Source organism: Crassostrea angulata, chromosome 8 (assembly GCF_025612915.1).
Source record: "Crassostrea angulata isolate pt1a10 chromosome 8, ASM2561291v2, whole genome shotgun sequence".
Lineage (NCBI taxonomy): Eukaryota > Metazoa > Mollusca > Bivalvia > Ostreida > Ostreidae > Magallana > Magallana angulata.
Genome location: NC_069118.1, coordinates 9,182,603 through 9,204,151, shown reverse-complemented (window position 1 = coordinate 9,204,151; position 21,549 = coordinate 9,182,603). Strand labels below are relative to the sequence as shown.

Below are 21,549 nucleotides of genomic sequence, written 5' to 3'. Positions count from 1 at the left end.
TTGCCCCCCCCCCCCTAGAGCCTGAACCCCTGACCCAGGGGTCATAAATTTTACAATTTTGGTAGAGGGCCTCATGGACATCATAATCATGCATTTAGTTTTTAACAAATATATATGGAAGTAGAGAAGAAGATTTTCTAAGATTTAATACATTTGACTATTTGGCCACATTGGCCCCACCCTAGAGCCTGAACCCCTGACCCAGGGGTCATGAATTTCACAATTTTGATAGAGGGCCTCATGGACATCATAATCATGCATTTAGTTTTTAACAAATATATATGGAAGTAGAGAAGAAGATTTTCTAAGATTTAATACATTTTTACTATTTGGCCATATTGGCCCCACCCTAGATCCTGGACCCCTGACCCAGGGGTCATAAATTTCACAATTTAGGTAGAGGGCTTCATGGACATCATAATCATGCATTTAGTTTTTTTAAAACTTATATGGTAGTAAAGAAGAAGACTTTCTAAGATTTAATACATTTTACTATATGGCCATATTGGCCCCACCCTAGAGCCAGAACCCCTGATCCTGGGGCCATAAATTTCACAATTTTGGTAGAGGGCTTCATGGACATCATAACCATGCAACTGGTTTTTTCCTCACATGCGTGGGAGTAGAGAAGAAGATTTTTGAAAATTTGGCTTTTTTTGCATATTTGGCCCCGCCCGTGGCACCCCAAGGGTGGTAGAGCCATGAATTTCACAATTTAGATTCTTCTTACCATAGAGATGCTTCACACCAAAAATGGTAACGATTGGCTGGTAGTTTTCAAGAAGAAGTTAAAAATGTAAAATTGTTAACGCACGACGCACAGACGCACGACGCACGACGACGGACGAAGACCAATTGCAATAGGTCACCTGAGTGACTCAGGTGACCTAAAAATGAACCAGATTTTAAAGTTTTGAATGATAAAGCAAATAACAACAAAACAATGAAAGTGAACAAAAGTGCCGCGAAGATTTTAAAAGTGTATTGGAAAGGTGAGAATGAGAATTTTAAAGAGTTTGTGTACAAAAATTGGATGAAATGTCACTTTTACAACGATTTGCGTAGATCATCACTCTTTGTAAATACCAGTGATAGTCTCACTTTAAAGTCCTTGGGAAAACAAAACACTTATTAGGTAATATTATTGTTACTAGTTATGTTATTAGTAATAAACCTAATAAGTTACAATATCCTGAAGTCACGTGCCCCATTTAAACATTTAAAAAGTGTTTCTTTTTGGCCCAAGGGAATTTTGTTTCTGTATTTCCACCTCTATAATGTACTGCAACTAAAGTATATCTGTTTCAAATGTTTAATATAAATATTAAAAACAAATCTTGCATTTTTTAAAAACAATTTATTAAAATCCAATACAAGTACATGTAATAAGGATGGCTTGTACAAATATATATTAATGAAGAACTATATTAATTAATATCAAGATTCAACTTGCCTCCCAACATATTTTTATGAGTGACCATGGTGGATTGATTTTTTATTTTATACAAGAGTTGATTTGGGATTTGTCTCATTTGTTTGCATTTAATGGTAATATATGACGTTAAAGAATTTGTAATTCATTCTGAACCAGACAAAATTGTACATTTTTATTTACTTATAGAAACAAAAATTGCGGATGGAACAAATTTTTTTCTGTTTATTATCTTTCTTGGACTACACATTTTTTATGAAAATAAAACTTTCTCAAGAGTTATAAATTTAATACATGTGCAAATAAATTAAAATCAAAATATCCATTTATAAGGGGTCATAAGAGACTCTCATTATATAGATATATACTAGATATACGTATGTATAAAAAGTCTTGACATCAGATAAAATTGTGTGATTTAATTCATTTTCTAATAAATTGCATAGAGTTGTATACAAGTTACCAATATAAACATTTTGAAAAATAAAAAAAAAAGTTTTTTCTTCACTAATACCGGGTAATTCTTTCAAAACTCTTAAATAAAAATATTTGTTGATAAAACAATCTCGCTCACTGAATTGTATGAATATGACATTAATTAGTGTTTTTCAACAAAAATGTAAGGAAATATAAAAATATATATTTCATATATTTATCGACAAACTTGGTTAGAAACAAATATTTCTTATTTTAATGCATTTTGATAAAAAATATAAATAAATGAAATTTGACATTTACAATTCAACATCTGTTCCTTTCAGATTATAATTACAGGATTAGGTATTTGTTTGTAAGGGAATAGTTTGGTAAAGCAGTTTTGATTGAAGTACGATTTGCAGGTTTTGTAAACCATGAAGAGACCATAGATTACATCTAAGCCAAGATTCATTCTCAGCACCAATTGTTTGTAGGCAATGCTGTAATGTAACAATTTTTGCAAAGAAATTTTGGCAGATTTTGTAAACACTCAAAAAGACCGATAATTACATGTAAGCCAGGGTTTGTTCTCAGCAACAGTGTTTGCAGGCAATAGTTTATGGAAAAGGCTTACATAGGCATTGCCTGCTGCCTAATCCATTTATGTAATTATATACTTGCATAATAAAATCTGTTCAAATTCAAATTCAATAGTTGTTGGACAATGCATAATTTTGACAGGTAGTGTAAACACTCGGAAGACCAATCATGATCACATATTAGCCTAGGTTTGTTCTGAGCACCAATCTTTTGGTCAGCTGGTCCACACAGATTGGAATCATTGGCTCTATGGTCCATGGCTTGTTGTCTTCATCAGACCTGTAATGTTCCTTATCAATGAACTCCATTAGGGATCTGTTCACTCCCAGGATTAAATCAGTCAACTCAAAATCCTTCTGCTGGCCAGCCAATGCCTCTACCTCCTTGTACAAGGTATACACAAACTGACAGGCCTGGGTCTCCCTCTCATCCCCACCCCCATTCCTATCTCCCTGGTCAATGACTGATCCAAGATTCTCTCTGGTTTCTTTCTTCATTTTGCTGGTATATCCACCTAAAACAATATATGCATGCTGTCTTATTAAAGGAATTTACCAAATAATAATTGGACAGGTATATAACTGACCTAAATTAAACTGTTGTGTAACAGACACTTTAACTACATTAAAGCATCCAATTGAAGACTGTAGCCCAAGATCAGAAAGTCATAAAAGACTGCACCATTTTTACTTATCAAATGTACATTAAACATTTAATTATAACTTCATTACAGTAAGTAAATATTTTATTAGAGTGGCAGGAGTATATGTCATAAGTATAGTATAATACAATGTTATACATAATAGAATTACACCCTGACCATTGGACCGATATGTCACTTAGAAATCTTGGAATATACAAAATTAATTACAAAGAGAGTAAACTAATGGCAAGATCCTTGATAAATCACATGGTGAAAGCTTTTACAATACACATGTTATGTATAAAATCTGTCCCACGTGAAAAAACTTTGAGATAAATTGATTTTGTGAGTTGCACTACTTGTATTTATCTTTCGTAATTGAGCCCATGCAAAACATTTTATTTTTAGTTATAACCAATGTAATAAGCAACAATAATCATAATTTTTTAACCTGAAACTTCTGAATGATAAAGTAGAAGATCCGCCTCTATAGGGACTGTAGCTAGAGGAGGTGGGGAGATTCCATCCATAAACAAAGACCTGTCCTTCTGGGCCAGCTGAGCATTGCAGGTCTGTAAATACAGTAAAACATGGTTATAGCAAACACGCTTATAATGAAAAGACTCTGTAAATCAACAGCTTGATATGCATGTTTTATTGAAATGTTCATAGCAATTTGATACCAAAAAAAAAAGAAAAAAAGAAAAACTGTAATTTACAGTGAACCATTAAATATGCAATCAAATTAATTATACGGTAATAAAGAAATGTTAAACTTGATTAACATGCATTCTGCCCAAGTAAACCTGTGATGACAATAAATTTTTATCTAATATCAGTGCATGCTTAAATAAATGTACTTTGAAGATTTTTCCTGGATAAGAAAGGCACATAGAGGAACATACCCTAGCTAAGCAAATGAAGAAGATCAACTCAAAATAAAAATCTTTAGGAAATAATTTTCCCAAACTTTAAAAAAGTTTATAGAGGACAGGCTTGGTTCTTAAGAGGGCTGCTTGAGTATGGACATATTCATGCTATAATAACTTCCTTGAGATAAGGAGCTCAGTATATACTATTAGATATAAAAAAAAAATGTCCAAACTTTTAAAGCTAAAAGCTATGGGTTTTTTGTTTTCTAAATGATGGTTTCTGGCCAGAAATATAGATTTAAAATTGTCAGATGCTGAGGGTAATTTGTTGTTCATTCCACCTCCTTCAGCTCTGTGCAGTGTGGGAGTAGCTGGGATAGATTAAGGTGGAAGCAACTGCAGGGTAATCATTTGGGAGCCTACATCAGGAAACAGGTCAATATTTGTGCAATATTTAGGAAAGGTAGTACACACATCAAATTGCAAGAATATAAAAACGAGAAAGCCAATTTTTTCTCCTTATTTCTTATAGTTCTCAACTCTCAAAAAATAATAGTGAGATTTTAAAATTTGCGAGGGTTGCATCTTGTGATTTTACACTGATTTTAATTCTTCACGTTTAATTAAGAATCTATACAGTATTGAGGCTTCACAATACATGTAATGTATAACTATATACACTATGTATATTGAAATACATGTACACATGCAGTAGGTCAGTGAAAAAAATATGTCCTGTTGATTTTGAACTTACAAAAAAAAATTAGCTTGTTGAAAACTGATCAATGACATGTTAAATAAATGATTTAGTCAATTTCTTATTATGCTTAATTTACATGTATTTTCTTATACCTGGACAAGAAATATTTTGGGTTTCAGAGCCAAATTACGGCAGTTGTTTCCATTAAAATGTGACATCAAGAGAGTTGTGGAAAATTTGGCTGGTATTGGTTCTCTCTGCTGAAAATTGCTGATTGGATAATTGGGTAAATAAAAATATCCATATTCCCCAAAAGCTAAAACAACAAGGAGAAATATTTCTGCATCACTGGTAAACTCTGGACTTCTTGCTGGAAAAAAATTTAAAAAGTATAAGAGGAAAAGTATAATTGGGCTGCGCAATTATAATGGCAACCAACGTATCGCAGTTCATTAATAGAAATATTGTAAATATAATTATTGTTTATTGCAATACCATTTTGAGTTCTATACATTCATGCATGTATAAGCTAGTCCCATTGATAGAAATAAAAGCATGCAATGATTTAAGAAAGAAAAACTAATTTTACCTATGCTGACCAACTTCCTTTTAAGATTTTCCACTGAATATAAAGGATGATCATATTTATCAGAATCTGGGTCAAGTGTGCTGATAATGTGAGGCTCCAGGAAACCCAGCTGTTTAAAAGTCCTCTTTAGGAGATCCACATCTCGAGATGCCGAGTCACGCTCTTTAGGAAAAATTCCAAAATATGTCTTCCTGATGTCGATAATAACTGGTCGACAGAGGCAGCCTTTTTCCTTAGGAATTGTTAAATATGTCTCTGAATTCCATCTCTCCTGGGAAATATTCACAGGATTCGCCATCACATTCAGATCTTCAGACTTTCTTCTCGGCTAAAAATTAAAATACAGGTGAAGATTCTAACAACCATTTTGCATTTATTTGCATTCAGAATAAAGAAGTGTACATGCATTTGTCAATATTTTAACTATAATTATTCAGGGACCTGTATATTCATTCAAAAAAGCTTACTGTACAACTGTTATCTGGTTATAACGTTAGTGCTTGAAATGAATTGTGTGACTGAAAAAACCATAACAGTTACATATCATTTTTGCAAACTAAAACTCAAAAGTAACAAAATAAAGAAACATCGTTAAAAAACCTATGAAATCTGTCTAACCTTTCTTCCACCCAAATATCGAAGTAATCTGGTTTACACTAGAGAAAGTGAAAGTAGAGTAGGTTCCGGTAAAATGTTTTCTACCGAGTCTCACTTTAATTTTTATTTTTCCACATCTTATTCGAAGAAACGCTTCTTGATGAGTGAAAACAAACAGGGAATTTAGCTCAAGATCAACATCGAATAAAAATATCATGGAGTGTGATACTGATGCCAGTGATGAAGATGTTCTCTTTGAGGTATTATCTTCATATCTAAACTGTTCGGTTGTATTTCATAGCAAGAAAATAGTTATTTTCTAAGAAACAAACTTCATGCGAAAGAAAATTATCTTTGTTCGAAGAATCGAATGCTCATTTTTTACGAATTATGGCAGCCAATATTAGTTAACTTATAAACTGTAGTCTTTCAGTATTATATGGATTGTCTTGATTGTTTGAAGATTGCTGATCAATGCTTTCTACCATGTTAAAAACTAAGATACATGTATATTTTAGATCCATGTTAATATTTTAGCTCCATGTCCAAAGTACTCGTATATTGATCTGTTTCCATGCTATTTATCATTTATTCTATTGTGAAACTTTTTGAATTATGTTCAAAAAATATATGTACCATAATTGTTGAGCCAATAAAATATTCACTCACAAAAAAAAAAAAAAAAAAAAAAAATAGTTATCTTATCCTTTTTTCTATTCAGATTTGCTTTGATGAATGTACTATTTTTCGATTTCACGTTCGTCAAAATTCAACCCCCTGGGATTTTAAATTGCAACAATGTCCATTGATGTCTTACAAAAGTCAGACTTCTCTGGATTCATGAGTAAGATGTGCTGCATACTTTACTCTTAATGGGTTAAGGATAATGAAGTAAATGGACACATTCATTTAGGAAAGTGGGGCCTTCTATAAATGTTGCCAGGGGTCTTTTTAAAATATCTCCGGCACTAAATACCTTAGGTTTGAATGCTTGTATGGTTGTTCAATGTTACTGGACAGTCATGAGAAATCATGAATATGTATTATAGAATAAAAAATGTTTATATCCAAATGGATGCCATAAATGAATAAATGTTCAATACCTTTATTATGTTAATTCAACAATACAAGGCTGTAAATGGATGTTATTTTCTGTCCAGAATTCCCCACTTTATCAGCATTTAATCGAATCAGGAGTAGAAAACATTTCATCAGAGAAAACAGTCTTGAGTGAAAAGGACAATGTACAAAAGAGGACAATCCATATTTCTCAGCAAGATTTGGTGAGTGGAATTTCTTTTTTTACCCATATTTGTTTTTTTTTTTCTTTACATGGTAATTTAAGTACCCAAAACTTTTGTATTTTTTAGGCAGGTTCAGGTGTGTTTACGAAATGTGCAGGATGTTTTTCAAGCATTGTTTCCATTTTACTGGGATTAATCCATTTGAAATCAGAAGTGAATGAAATAGTAAGTATAGTTAATCAGTATTTCAAAAATTGAAAATGTGAATTTAGGAGATGTACATGTATTAGACATTGGAATTAAACAAAGGATACACAAAGTCAAATATTGATAGACTTGTAGCAGTTCAGTGCCGTATAGGTTTTTATCAGTACTTCGCATTGTGTTTATTTTTGTTTTGAGACTGAATTTGACCTCTACATTAAGAAATAAACTTTACTAATATCTAAATACGTAAACGACTTTACTCTCAATATAGATAAACCAGATATAATAAACTAAGTTTAAAGTTAATGAAAACCAAGATTAGCAACCCTTTATAAATTTATTATAACAAAATGAGAACAAACAAGTCTATATCAAGTACTTAAAATCCCCCAACCCTAAAGAGATAGATGAGAAGGGGACTCAGGAGAAATATATCTAGCGAAACCATCTTTCTCCCTCCCTCTATCTGGAGAAAAAGTAGCTAGCAAAACCAGCCATCTCCCTTGTCAAATAAGGACTTACACGACTTTATATACGGAAAATAGAACAAAGACAACTGTCATTAAAGTTATTGGCTATCATATAAAGTGGGCGTTACCAAAGTAATAGAATTAAATCACTTTGGGATCGGACTACTACTAATAATAAATAAAAATGAAATCCTGATCTACCACAGACTATTATAATTAAATATTGTTGGTGTATAATTATGTTGATCAAGAAATTATGTTGGCAATGTTGGCTGTTTTAACATTTTGTTTACCGGTAGTTCTTAATTTGTATTTTTTTTTCTTGTAAACCTTCACTTGTTGTATACATTGTTGTACTGTACAACAGTAATGATAATCAAATAACTATTTTCAAAGTTTTCAAGAAGAGTTGAAAATCAAAACTTTCAAATTTTTGTTTATAAATATATTTTTATATTTTTTGCTTGAAGAAATTGTTCTACAGAGACTGTATACTGGAGAAGTCACTACATCACAAAGCGCTGGAGGAAGAGGATAAAAATTACTTGAAACATTTCTCTGGGCAGAGGCAGACAGAGTACCTGCAAGGGAGACAAGACCCTGCCCTAGTTTCCAAAATGTAGGTACTGGGGGTATTTAATACATAATCTATATTAAGGCACTTAAAGGCAGAGTATTTCTAAATGAGTTCTTGAATTATGGTAGAAAAAAAGTTCTCAGTATACCAAATTCAATAAAGTAGGTTTAATATGATCTTGACAAATAACAAGTGATCACAAGTACTGGATGACTAATACTGGCTCCTCTAAGCAACAATACTCATTTTGTAGTATTCTTATGTTTGGTATCCCGCTCCTTACATCGTATTTCTATGGAAGACTTATGTGGCCAGCTTATCCTTGGAAATACAAACAGATGACAGATGCTGTGTCAGTATTAACTGCCGTGTATTTCCTGTATCTGATTGGCAAGGCTTTGTACCTTGCCTGGTACAAATGGTCACTAGAGGGCTCTGTACAGGAAGTAACAGAGATGTTAGGGGCTGGAGAGGACTTCTTTAGATGGACGTCTAAATGTTTACGGCTTATTCAGGAGACAGAGCTTGTGGCGAGGGGATTTACCTTGTGAGTAAATCTATTCTTTCTTGATACATATGTAATAAACTTATCTTGTTTTTGGTTTGATTACTGGGTAATGGATATGTTTGATTAACATCCTGTAAAAAGCATACATTTTATCATATTCTATACTGCTTGATTTGATCTTGGACAGAGTTAGCCATAAAAGTCCACTGAGTCGAATTGAACAAAATGGAATGCTGGGATATCAGAGGCAGTGTCCACAGTTGAGAGCCCAGCTGTTTATCCTGTGTAGAGACTGTTTGATAGCCACTAAAGACTGGACAAGCCAGCTCATAGCAAGGTAAAGGACTGTAATGAGCTAGAAAGTGTTTTATAGTAACTGACTGAACCCACAGCTGATAATAATCCATATGGTTGAATTTTCATTGCATACCCTGTATATGCTAGTTATGTTGATGCTTAAAAGAGTAAAAGAGAAATAACGATGTATGGGCTGGGTCCTTGCAAAAATCGGCATTGTCATGGCATTGGAAAGCCAATCAGATGTCAGTTATGAGCCTTCTTATTATGTGTGTGATCACTTGTAAAAGATATATTGAATTGATAGTAAGTCAGTTACAATAATTCATAATTAGAGAATACTATGAACTAATCAATCCTGGTAGTCAGCATAACATTGTCTGAAAAAGTATTCCTCACAACCAATAAAATCTCAAGATTTTCAACATAGGCAGGGTAATATAGGTACTGTATGTACCTATTCACATGCCTCGTGTGAATAGATTGCTTTGTTAAGTATGACAAAGTCCTTGTAATTAAAATTTTACAATTGATTGAGTTTTAAAATTTTTTAAATATTAAGAGAAGTTTGTGTGTATTGTGCACAACCAATACAAATGCTTTCAGATAAAAACACAACCTTTTCAAGAATCTCTAGCATAATGAAACTGTTATGCTTATGCCTAATGAATAGGTAGTGCTTTTTCTCTGCTTAATGTAAATATATTTTATATATATTTTATATTTTGACCCAGGAGCCCTATATCAGCTGACAAGTCCATTAATTTCTTGGCCCACATTTCCCTTGAGGAGTATGGTCCTTGTCTACAGGTGAAGGGAGACAACCAAGAATCTCAAAAAGAACTGGAAAATGTCACAGATGGGTTCTCTGTGTCAGCCATAAAGGTAACTATTTTTTAAAAAAGTATTTTAAAGAAACTCCCCAGAATACCAGTGTATTAGATGATCTAATTCATCATCTTAAGTCAGACTTTGGCTCTCAAGTCTGTTTGGGAATAAGTAAGTACACGTTTTAGTTTTTATTTTATTTTCCTTCTCTGGATGTCACTCTTTCTGTTTGTTTTTACAGGGAGTTAACCAGGTCTGTAAGATGCAGTATTCTGAGCTGTGTAGAAGTGTAGTCCTCCGAGTTCTTCAGTCTCTGGGTAAGTCTCGTTTTATCCCTACATGTATCAATTATCAGGTATCCAATGATTCCAGTCATCTTAAAGTTGTAGTTCTGTGAAAATCTAATTGCATTTTTGACATATACTGGTAATTTACATTTTTGGCACATAGTTTATTAAGATTGCATTCTGGAATATTTGCAATATTTGTACATGTAATAACAAAAGGATGTTTTTACATAATATATATAAAAAAGATACTTTTGTCAATGTTCTACACTAAAAACTGGATGTAGAGCTGTTTTATCTTTTGATTCCTTACTGGAGCTATTATTATTATTAAAGTTATTCATGTAATACTTGAATACCAGTTCATGTAGTACACATATATAACTGAAGCATTACTATAGCACTGGGGTAATCCTAATGCAAGTAGAGCCTTGTTTTGTTAATGTAAGCATCCAGTCACTAATCTTCTCTTCATGAAGCGATATAATGGTTCCCTTGATGATTGACAGAGTCCCATGGCAGTGATCCACTGATTACCCAGGGTGTACAGGAGAGGTACCAGCAGTGTACTAAGGAGCTGGAGACTCTGTATGGCTATTACAACAGTGTGACATCACCCTCAGAAACACTACCCCCAAAACAAGACCTCAGCAAAATGAATGACCTTGACATAGCAGTTCACAGCCTTGACCTTCATCTACAGGCAGCTTTATTAAGGTACTCTGAGGCTACAATATGATGGTCATATTTATTATAGTACAGTATATGATTATGTTGAAGGAATTTGCTTGTCCATGACCAATTCATTTTGGCTCTCCAGTGTATAATTTTTTTGAAATTTTGACATGGGAAGGATTTGAATAAAAGGTTATTAGTAAATGCAGTTACAAACTGGAAACATCATGATATGTTTATTTTCCTTCCAGGGTCAGAAAGTTATCAGTCCTTCTGAAACATTCACCCAATCAGGACACAAATACTATGGACAAGCTGACCAGCAGTGAACCAATGGACAGTCTACTGGACCAAATCAAACAGGAACTGCTGGCCAGCAAAGGATGCTGGGAAGAAGGACTGGAACGCCTTCAAAAGTTGTATAAATATCAACCAATTCCAGGTATTTTTATGTAATTTAACGGTAGATTGGATACTCCTTAACTTGTTTTTTTATTGCATTTGATATTATCCTTTTATTTATCTCCAGCTGAGAGGACAAATGAGGGAGAGAAGCAGACAGTTCACACCCAGATCCCCATGGATGTGCCCCCTGTAGACCTATTCAACACTGGTCCACCCATCATAGAGGATGAGGTTTGTAAAACACAACCTTACAGCAAAATGTGTGATGCTCTCTTCTTGTGTCTGGACATTTTCTGTCATGATTTATTTACAGAAAATCTATGAAAATATTGCTACAAATAGTAAGTTTGACTTTATAGCTTAGCCTGGATTTATTGTTATTTGCTATTTTGATACAAGAAAATTACCAGACTGAGTAATACGAATTATGCAGTGGAATTGCATTGATCAGTAGAAGTTTCTTCACTGACTTTCATTTATTGAAATTAAATATACATATTCTCTGGTAGATAATTATGAAGTTTTAAAGTTTATAGAGTAATGCATGTGATTAGGTAGTTGATTATTTAACACTTACCTATTACAGGTGTTTGAGGCTTATATTGATGAGGAGGTGGACACTGACCCTGATTACAGCTGGGACGAGTATCTCACCCCAGAGGAAAAGGTACCCACACTGGTTCTTACTGTACATTTTTGGACTATTGTTTAGTTCTTTAATTAAAAAAGTTGAATGTAAGTATTTATTCAATGTATATACCTATAGTAAGAGGATGTCATGTTAATGCTTATATTGTGCAACAAGCTCTGAAAATGCATTTTAACTGTATACTGCTTACATGTACATGTATTTACCAATAATAAGAAAGGAGTATGACTACAGTGGAAAATTACAGCATTCTAATACAGATACACAGCAAATCATTTTGATTGGTAGAATCTATAAATCCACTACCAGGTAGTTGATTTGAGTAAATGTGTAGTTGATTTGAGGAAATATGTGTGTAAAGAAATAAATCAGCACAATTGAATTACACTGTAATTGAATAATTTATCAAACATTCATCTATCATTAATGAAATGTTGGTCAACTTTCATATGTACATGTGTGATTTATTTATAAGTAAGTAATCTTAAAGTTTGTTTAATCAAATATTGCAGGAGAGAAAGAAGAGGGAGAAACAGGAAGCCCTTCGCCTCCTGACTGAGCTGAAGTCAGTGATTTCTGTGAGGGCAGAGGAGATGGGGAGGAGGGAGAGAATCGCCCAGGAGAGGAAGTATGGCCCAGTGTCCCCCGAAACTACTGGGGACAGGAAGTTAGAGAGTTCTGTGAGGAGAGAGGACTGTCAAGAGACAAGGTCTACTCCAGAAGATTACCCAAAAAGGTTGTGTAACTCAGAACAGGAGAGTGTACATGTATGTTTAGAGAACGAAAAGAAGGAGCTTGATACAGATAATGACTGTATGAATGGTGAAAAATATAATAGAACAACTCCTGAACAGTTCAAAAGTGAAGCTGATGATACTAAATCTGAAAGTGGACAAAAGCCTGACCCAGAAGGAGACAATCAGAGTGAAGGTAGACTTTTTACCACAGGGTCTGAGGAAGACTCTGTACACTGTTCACTGGGGAATTTCCCCCATTCTGTCCCTAGGGACGGAATTCTCCCTGTTCACAGTCCTAGCTTCCAGTTTTCCTCCAATCTGGCAGCCATGGCTGTTGCCAGATCACGTGAGTTTGGACTCACTGAGGACACGTTTGGGGACAGTGAGTCAGACTCAGATCAGTCGGAGGACCAGACGATAGAAGGCTAGTCCTCAAAATACATATACTGGTTGTTAAATGTTTAATTCAGAGGACCAAAAGGTGGGCTGGTAATCAAAATACAAATACCAGATGATGGAGGACTAATCCTTGTAATGTAAATACTAGTACTTACGTGTGTATGTCTAAGTCATAGGAACCAAACAAAAAAGTGCCAGGCCTCAAAATACAAATACTGGTCATATGTCCAAGTCAGAGGACAAGACAATAAAGGACTTGTCCTTTAAATACAAATATTGGTCATTATATGTCTAAGTCAGAGGACAAGACAATAGAGGGCTAGTCCTCAAAATACAAATACTAGTAGTTATATGTCTTAAATCAAAGATTGAAAAAGGATTTGTTGCGATGCATGTAGCTAAAAGACAGAATACCTTCCGCTAACATTCAACAAATTTGAAATGATGAATGTCTTTGAGGGATGGAATTACCTATATTTAAAAGTCTTTTCAGCTGTGAAAAAATATTCATCTGTAACAGAAACATGTTCAGCAAGTGCTTGGAATTTTAGTGAGAACCCTTGTGCACCCGATTAGCTGAACATGCCTCTGGTGTTTCTGCTTTTAGAGGGCCATGTTTGTAACTGCTGAGTCGTAGATATGGGATTGTGCAATCAATAAATAAAATTTTTAAAATGCTTATTTATAGTTGTTTATATTTGGACAGTAATGAGTAACACATACTCCATTGAGACACAATGACTGAACTGACCATTTTATTTTTTGCAAATCTGATGACATTAAAAAATTATTTGGTGCTTTAAATTTTTGCAAAAGACTACTTGTACATGTACTTATGTTTAGACCAATCGTGTGTCTCTGTATGTAAATGTTTTCAATTTTCACCCCATTTTATCTCGTAACCAGCAGAAAATGGGATTCATTAGAGGTAGATGTACCATGACAATCTTACATAACTCTACCTACCCACTGAGAAATTTGAAGTTATCAACATGCTCCATCTTGACAGGCATTCTTTGATGTGAAAAATATTATCTGCCAATTTAGTTATAAAATATGCCTGTGCATAAATAGTTCATTTTTCACACACTGTCAGACAAATCATGTTCTGAACATCTTAATATTATGATGCAGCATTTTATCAATGGCTTTACAAGCATGTAATAGAAAACAGAGATAGATCATCATAAATAATTTATTCTCGTAATAAAATATCAGACAACAACAAATCTACTGAACTCGCAATCTCCATGTACCAGAAACAACAGTTCTTTATGAGGGATGAATAAGTTGAAATTTGTGTAAAATGTATAAAGATAGAATTAACATTACCTTACGGATATATGACTTGTATAAAAATATAAATGAAAACTACTGAACTACACATTATAGAAATTGTACCACTACAGATCAGCTGAATGTTTCATCCAGTGCTAATTACAACATGCATCAAAGCACCTCGTTGCTGCTACATTATCCACCTACTGGTTGTTAGCTTAGTCTACATCAAGGCACAGGGAGATAAAGAAGAGCTCAGTATCAAATAACAAAAAATAACTGGCATGAATACATGTATATATCAAGAGAAAATATCCACTAGGTCCATATCACAGCTAGAGAAGAGAGTTACTGGTATAAATATAACATCTGTAATCAGGTGGCCTGTAATTATCAAATGGCAGGAATATTAAACACATGTACCATCTCCTTAATGACTGCCAACCAAGGCATGGAGTGACAATTGATGATTAAGACATTTTAAATCTTGTCCAGATTAAAAAATTTCCTTTCACCGAGGAGTAAATTATGAAAATCAATTTCACCATTGTAATTATAGCACTGGCATACATGTGATGTGGTAAAAGCCGTGTTTCCTGCGTTTATACAACCATGACACTGTTACAGCAGTAACTGAGTATGAATTAGACTGACGACCCCTGACCCCGTCATCAACTGGACTTCTCCGGGTCGGCTTTTTCCATGCTTTCCTCCAAATGTTCCTCCACACTGACATCTTTCACAATCCTTTCATGTTCTATCACAGTCTCTGTCTCCACAATCTTCTCCTCTACGATCCGCTCCCCGATCTTCTCGTCCAGGTCCGGGAACGTCCCACGGAAGGTACTGCTGGCGATCTCCTGCAGCTCGTCCAACTGTTTCCGCTGGTTGTCGTCCACCCGGTCAAGCCTCTGCTTTAGAAGTCGCAAGTCCTCCTGATGCTTTCTCTCCTACAAACACATAAAATTTATCTCTAATGGTTGTTCTGATCATTCTGTATACCTTGGTATAGTAAATAATCTACATCCACTTGTATCTGCTATACAGTTTACCAAATAGTATTATAATTATAGTACTATTGGTGTACACTTCCGAAGCAAAAACTAGTGCATGTGAATTAATCAGATAATTTTCTTTGTAATGCAATAATTTGCATACACAAAAATTTTCAAAAGTTAATCTACATGTACATGACTATTGTATAACAAACAAATGTAGGCTGTATTTATTGTTACATTATTAGAGAATGTTTAAATATATCAAAGTTTATCTTCAGTATTTTCCATTTTCCAATAAATATCACATCAAGATAAAAATGCAAGAGTAGGTAGCTCAATACATTTATATAAACAAGCCCAAGTAAAAGACAAAAATAAATAATGAACAAAAAGACATAACATGGAAGACAGTAACAGTACAACAAGTATACAACACAGAGATCAAAGTCGGAGCAAGATTAAGCAACATTCCTAACTAGCGGAATTTAAAGTGACCTTTTTGAATTATTGTATATACAATCAATTATGTTGAGTGAATGAAATAATATGCCAGTATAAATCCAAAACTTAAGTTGTTAAACTTAGTACAGTGTGCACGGTTATATTTATCTTTTTTTTTAGTACGTAACATAGTGTCCAAAGTTTGATTTATTTTTAAATGCTGTATTCTATCATTTAGTATTTCTTTTAAATCTACTTGCAATCTGTGAATATTTGATTAATCTTTGTTCTACTTTTGATAACCAATGCACAGGAAAATCTGAAGCTTGCCCAGCCAAAAATGACAACATCTTCATGCGAAAGAAAACAGCAGGCAGTGATTATCAATTTTGGGGGGAATTTGCTGAAGGGTAAGCGAGGACTTTCCTGAGTACAACTATAAATACCAAGAAACTACTGTACCTCTAGCTATGATGGAGTCATGTTTTACTAATGCTGTAACAGTCGGGGGAAAAGTCAAATATAAAACAACAAAATGATACTACATGAATTTGTCCTTCAATCAATAACAAACATAAGAGAGTATTATGAGTCTACTACATGTACAAATATATTAAGATTATATGAATTAACAATCAACAACATGAAAATGAAAGACTGCTGTGTTCTTCTATTAAAACTATCAACACTAAGCTAGCCCTTGAACACCTTTGTTGTGCGTACCTGTTCAGTGTAGCTGATGTTGCCCGGTAGGAAGGTCAGATCTGCCGGCATTGTGACGTTGGCGAAGGACATGTCTCCGATGGTGACGGGGAATACGCTGGACAGAAGGACCTTCTTATACTCATTGTGGCGCCTTTGTAGGTCCTTCCACTGTTTCTTCAGCTTGCTATACATATCCTGAGGTACACAGGCTCTGTGAAGGTCAGAGATAACACCATTTTAAAACCAATTACCATTAATCAGTGGCAGTTAAATGCAAAATGGTTGTATTGTCAATGTTGAGTATCAAATGGATTAATAATTGAATGGTTAATTGATGGTATCAAAATTCACTCACTGTAGAGCCTTCTTTTCTAATTCAATTTCTACATTCTTGGCTTCCAAAATTTCTACTTTGTCTTTTAATCTTTCCACCACATGTATACTTTTCTTCTTGTACTGAAAAGTAAAAATTAACTGACATTTTAAACAAGCTGGCAGGTCTGGTAAATCTTAGAATTACAAAGACCAGGTGTTAATCAACACCAAATATCTCAATCCAGTTATGGATCCACATTTCTATTACATGTATTAGGAAGAGAATCACTAACGCCAACAATTATTTGTGAAAAATCAGATTTTAAATCTCTAACAGGAATAACAGACTCTGTCAGATTAAATGCAATAATGTTGTTTAAAAGATAATGACAGTTATTTTGAAAACTTTTTAACTAGTCCAGGCTAAAAGCAAATAACAGATTCAAATAATAACTTCAGACAAGTGTCCAACCATGATAAAGACCACTTACCTTTTTATAGGCTGTGAGTGCCCTCTGGTACTTCCCATGCAGTTCCTTCAGCTGTCCGTGTAACTCCTGTAGCCTATGGTCCACTTGGGCTTTCTCCTCAGTGAATGCTGATTTTTGCTGCATCAAGATAATGTCATGATTGTCCTGCACTTTCTTTAACTGAGACTTGGTCAGTTTGATTTCCTCCTTTAGTAACTCTACTTGATTTCTCAGACGTAAATTATCATCCGTCATATCATGTTCATTTCCGAGGTATGCATTAACTTCAGTTTCTAATCTCGAAATTTTACTTTTTAAGTCTGAGTTTTCACTGCGTTCACGTTCTAACTGGTTCTGTAGAGAGTTATGATGATCAACTTTGCTTCTGCAATAATAAATATATATATCAAATATAATAATATACACAGTACATATAAAAACATTATAGAATTAACATTATTCTGAAAATGTACCAGCTACATAATAATTTGCATAACCTTGACCTACTTTAGGACTAGAAGTTCACGCTCTGCCGCTTCCTTTGCGTCATTTGTTGCTCGGATTCGATCCTCCATTTTCTCTTTCTCTGCATGTTTGTATGCTTCTTGATCAATCTTTCGCCTGTCCATTTCCTGCAGTTTGGTCTCCAAAGCCAGCCTTTAAATAAAAAAAATTTTATGTACAAATATGGTATATAGCATTCATCATATAATAAGGAATGTTTTTCATAAGTAAAAACATACCAGTAAAATTCAAAGTTATATATTTATGCATACATGTATGCGGCACATATTTTACAGAGTAAATATTCATGTACATGTACTATCTATATTTGGTCCAACATCACTACTGTTGACTCTAATTTGTGCTCTTGACTTTGTCAGTTAACTTAAAATAGTATATGATTGATAGCTTACATAGCCACAGTTGCCATCCTTATCTCTCCATCTCTAATCAGTTCTATTATGATAATTATCAATAATCATGGTCTATTTTTTTTTTTTGTCAGTTTGACAGCTAACATAAACATAGCACTGTTGACTTACTTTTCACTCTCGACTTTGGTCAGTTTGACAAACTCCTCCTCCCTGGCGGCCTGCACCCTACGGACAGCATCCCTCTCTTTCTCCACCAGGGCCCGAGCCTGCTGGTCACTCTTGTGTTTGCTGATCTCTAGCTTGGTCTGTAGGTCTGTTTTATAAAATATCAATATAACAATATTGAAAAAGAGGATGATCCTCTGATCCTTACATAATAATATATTAAACCAAGTAGACTTTATATGGACATCTTTTATATAGAATTTTTATTCTGAGTAACAAACACATACATATACATTTACTGTAACAGGCAATGTGCAGTTAACATGAACTAAAACTTTAGTACATGATTTAATATACAGATTTTCTGTCTGACACCTACCATCCACCACATTCAGTAACTTGTCTCTCTCCCTCTCCAACTCCCCTCGCTGCTTCAACATCTCCATTTTGAGGTTGGTGAGGTCTACTTTGTTTTTGTGCGTGATTTCCTCCACCTTTCCCCTACAGATGGCGTTCTCTTTCTCCAGGTCGTGGATCTGACCGGTCAGCTTGTTGTGTGTGTCTCCGGTCAGGGCCAGGTCCCTCTGTAACTGATCCCGCTGATGGCGCAGAGACTCTCTTTCAGTCTGTTAACGAAAATTACCTCCACTTGTTAATTAATAGTTGTTAATACATGTAATAAAAGAAAGACTAGGACAACTGATCATGTGTTACATAAAATGTAAAATATGAGTAGTACACATGGAATATGTTTTCTGCCAGTAAATACATGCATTATCAAGTCATCAACCAACTCATCTCATGAAATGAATGTTACATGAATAACATTGCAAGACATTATTATAAACTACAAGGTACATTTCTATTGGTCTCAATTCATGTTTTATATTTTAAGTTGGAAGTCTTGGAAAGTTAGAATCATTGAAAAGGGCCTGTAAGGGCTATAGCAGTAGTGAAGGAGAAAAAAGTGATGTTTAATTAGTAATCAATGATAAGCTTTACCTCCAGAGACTTGATGGTAGCTGAGAGCTCTGTGATTTGCTTGCCCTGGACTCGAGTAATGTTGTCCGTCTCAAAGCCCTGCTTCTCCCTTTGAGCGTGAATCTCCTCCAGCTCTAGAGTCAGAGTCTTTAGTTTTAACAGAAGCTGTGCGTTCTCTTTCTGAAGAATCCGCACACGCTCCGCATCCTGGCTACTCTCCTCGCGAACCTTTGTGATGGTTGTCTCCCTTTCTTTACGTAGATTTGTCACCTTAAATTCATGGTCAGAAATTAAATAATGGGAAAAAGCAAATATGTATACATTTGTTCCAAATACATCATCTAGTTTTGAAAAGCATGTCTGTGTTTTATTATGGTAGAACCTTAATTCCAAATTACCTCTGCCTCAGCACTTAGTTTATACTCCTCAACTATCCTCTGGTATTCTGCCTTTTGTGTCTCGTACTCCGACTGAGTGAAGGCCAGCGTGTGCTTCAGCTGGTTACACAGCATGCGATACTCCTCCACTTCTTGTTCCTGTTTGTGGAAGCGCTCTTTGTACATCTTGGAGATTTCTTCTGTGGCTTGTGTACGAATTATTTCAAGCCTTTGTGGAGTGACCACCTGTTATAATAAAATCATTATATTATGGATTAATTTGTCAAACAACAGACAAAAAAGAAATTTAGAAGTGCTAAATTTGAAACCCACAGTTTTATGATGTTATCTGCAACAATTCTTAACCCCAAAAACATTTTTCTTGCAAATTATCTCTTACTTGATACTTATTCTGTGTCCTTAAAACTTGATGTCTACTTTGTAATAGTCATCAAATCTGAGACAGAGAAATAAAAAATAAAATAGGCTTACACTGGTGCGAATTTCCTCCAACTGAGCACTTTTCTCCCCAAGTTCTCTTCGCGCCTGTTCATACATGGTCTTATACTTCTCCTGTACAATCTTACTCTCTTCCACGGTTCTTTTGATTTCTTCCTCCAAATGTCCAAACTCATCTTGTAGCCTGAAAGGTAAAACAAGTTTATTGCAATGTACCTTCCTGTCTAGAAAGTAGGATTTAAGAAATGTATCACTTTGCCTTGCAGGGTCATGTGTAGCATAACTGCATTAAAAATTCTACGAATATCATAATAAAGAAATTCAAACCGTTTGTGTTCCTCTTTTAGCTGTTCATAATTTGTCTTGTGCATCTGACTCCGCATGCGTTCATCTGCGAGCAACTTTTGTAATTCTGTCTCTGATGTGAGCTGAGGTAGAGAGGATGCCAAGTTAGGTGCAACAGGAGGAAGACCTGTCACATTGCGGCCAGAGCTCCCCTGAAAGCTTGTGCTGGCCATCTTCACACTGTCAGTATCTTGAACTAAATCCTGTTGAAAAATCAAATTGCTTCAAGATAATAATATATTTCTCCATTCACCTGCCATACTACTGTACTAGATAGTTGAACATTATATCTATGGAATAATAACTATGTTCACTATCATATTTTTGTTTCTCTGTGCCTCTAATTAATATCGGCATTACATAAAAAATGCTATGTAACCAATAAGAAAAAACGTACAATGAAAGATTGAATGAACATTCATAACATTAATTATACCGAATGACAGTCATTGTCTTGCAAGTTTAGACACATTTCCCGGCTTGCAGCAAACTTTATTTCTGAAATACCTGCAGCCGGTAGATGCAATTTCCTACGCTATCTTTTCTAAATATATTTGTCAATTCAACATAAAATCACTTTAAAGTAAAAAGTATATGCAAAAATTGACAAACACATACAGTTATCAGTCTCACATCATTTCCTTTTCGAATGACAACAAACTTTCACGCATGCGTTCTTCACTGCAAAAACTAAACTCTGAACATAAAACGGTATTTCCGAAATAAGAGATCAACGTACCCTATCGTCGTCCATCGTGGTGTAATATTCGTCGAGTTTTATCTTTTTAAACGTTTTATCATTGATCCTGGCTTTTGACGGATGATTTTGTCTCTACGAAAGTTTCCATTTTATAAAAAAATCATTATCGTCTGATGTTACAGCACATATAGAGGTTTTTATTCACATGCACGTATGAATATGTATACAAGGCTATTTAAACACCTGAATTTAACAGTTTAATCAGTTAATTGCCATGTTGACTTTGCCATTGTGAATTGGAAAA

At 34.5% G+C, this 21,549-nt stretch overlaps 3 protein-coding genes across 3 annotated transcripts; 1 reads left to right on the top strand and 2 right to left on the bottom strand.

The window, feature by feature from the left end:
- Positions 1-1,337: 1,337 nt before the first annotated feature.
- LOC128159893 (caspase-7-like) lies at positions 1,338-5,551 on the bottom strand. The gene is made up of 4 exons (XM_052823111.1): positions 5,254-5,551; positions 4,817-5,034; positions 3,544-3,664; positions 1,338-2,963 (listed from the first exon to the last, which is right to left on the bottom strand). The coding sequence occupies exons 1-4, from the start codon at positions 5,549-5,551 to the stop codon at positions 2,629-2,631; spliced, it is 972 nt and encodes a 323-aa protein (XP_052679071.1). The 3' UTR covers positions 1,338-2,628.
- LOC128159892 (vezatin-like) lies at positions 5,461-13,812 on the top strand. The gene is made up of 14 exons (XM_052823110.1): positions 5,461-5,599; positions 5,999-6,110; positions 7,011-7,133; positions 7,221-7,319; positions 8,242-8,390; positions 8,602-8,895; positions 9,044-9,193; positions 9,888-10,038; positions 10,223-10,298; positions 10,778-10,985; positions 11,195-11,385; positions 11,473-11,579; positions 11,935-12,015; positions 12,510-13,812. The coding sequence occupies exons 2-14, from the start codon at positions 6,066-6,068 to the stop codon at positions 13,161-13,163; spliced, it is 2,328 nt and encodes a 775-aa protein (XP_052679070.1). The 5' UTR covers positions 5,461-5,599; positions 5,999-6,065; the 3' UTR covers positions 13,164-13,812.
- A 498-nt stretch (positions 13,813-14,310) lies between these two features.
- LOC128160273 (centrosomal protein of 83 kDa-like) lies at positions 14,311-21,393 on the bottom strand. Its single transcript, XM_052823567.1, is given in 13 exon segments — positions 14,311-15,361; positions 16,574-16,766; positions 16,911-17,011; positions 17,362-17,725; positions 17,848-17,997; positions 18,387-18,531; positions 18,763-19,009; positions 19,386-19,634; positions 19,763-19,987; positions 20,234-20,384; positions 20,528-20,748; positions 21,285-21,369; positions 21,371-21,393. Coding segments are annotated over 13 exon segments (2,433 nt in total). The 3' UTR covers positions 14,311-15,082.
- Positions 21,394-21,549: the final 156 nt, after the last annotated feature.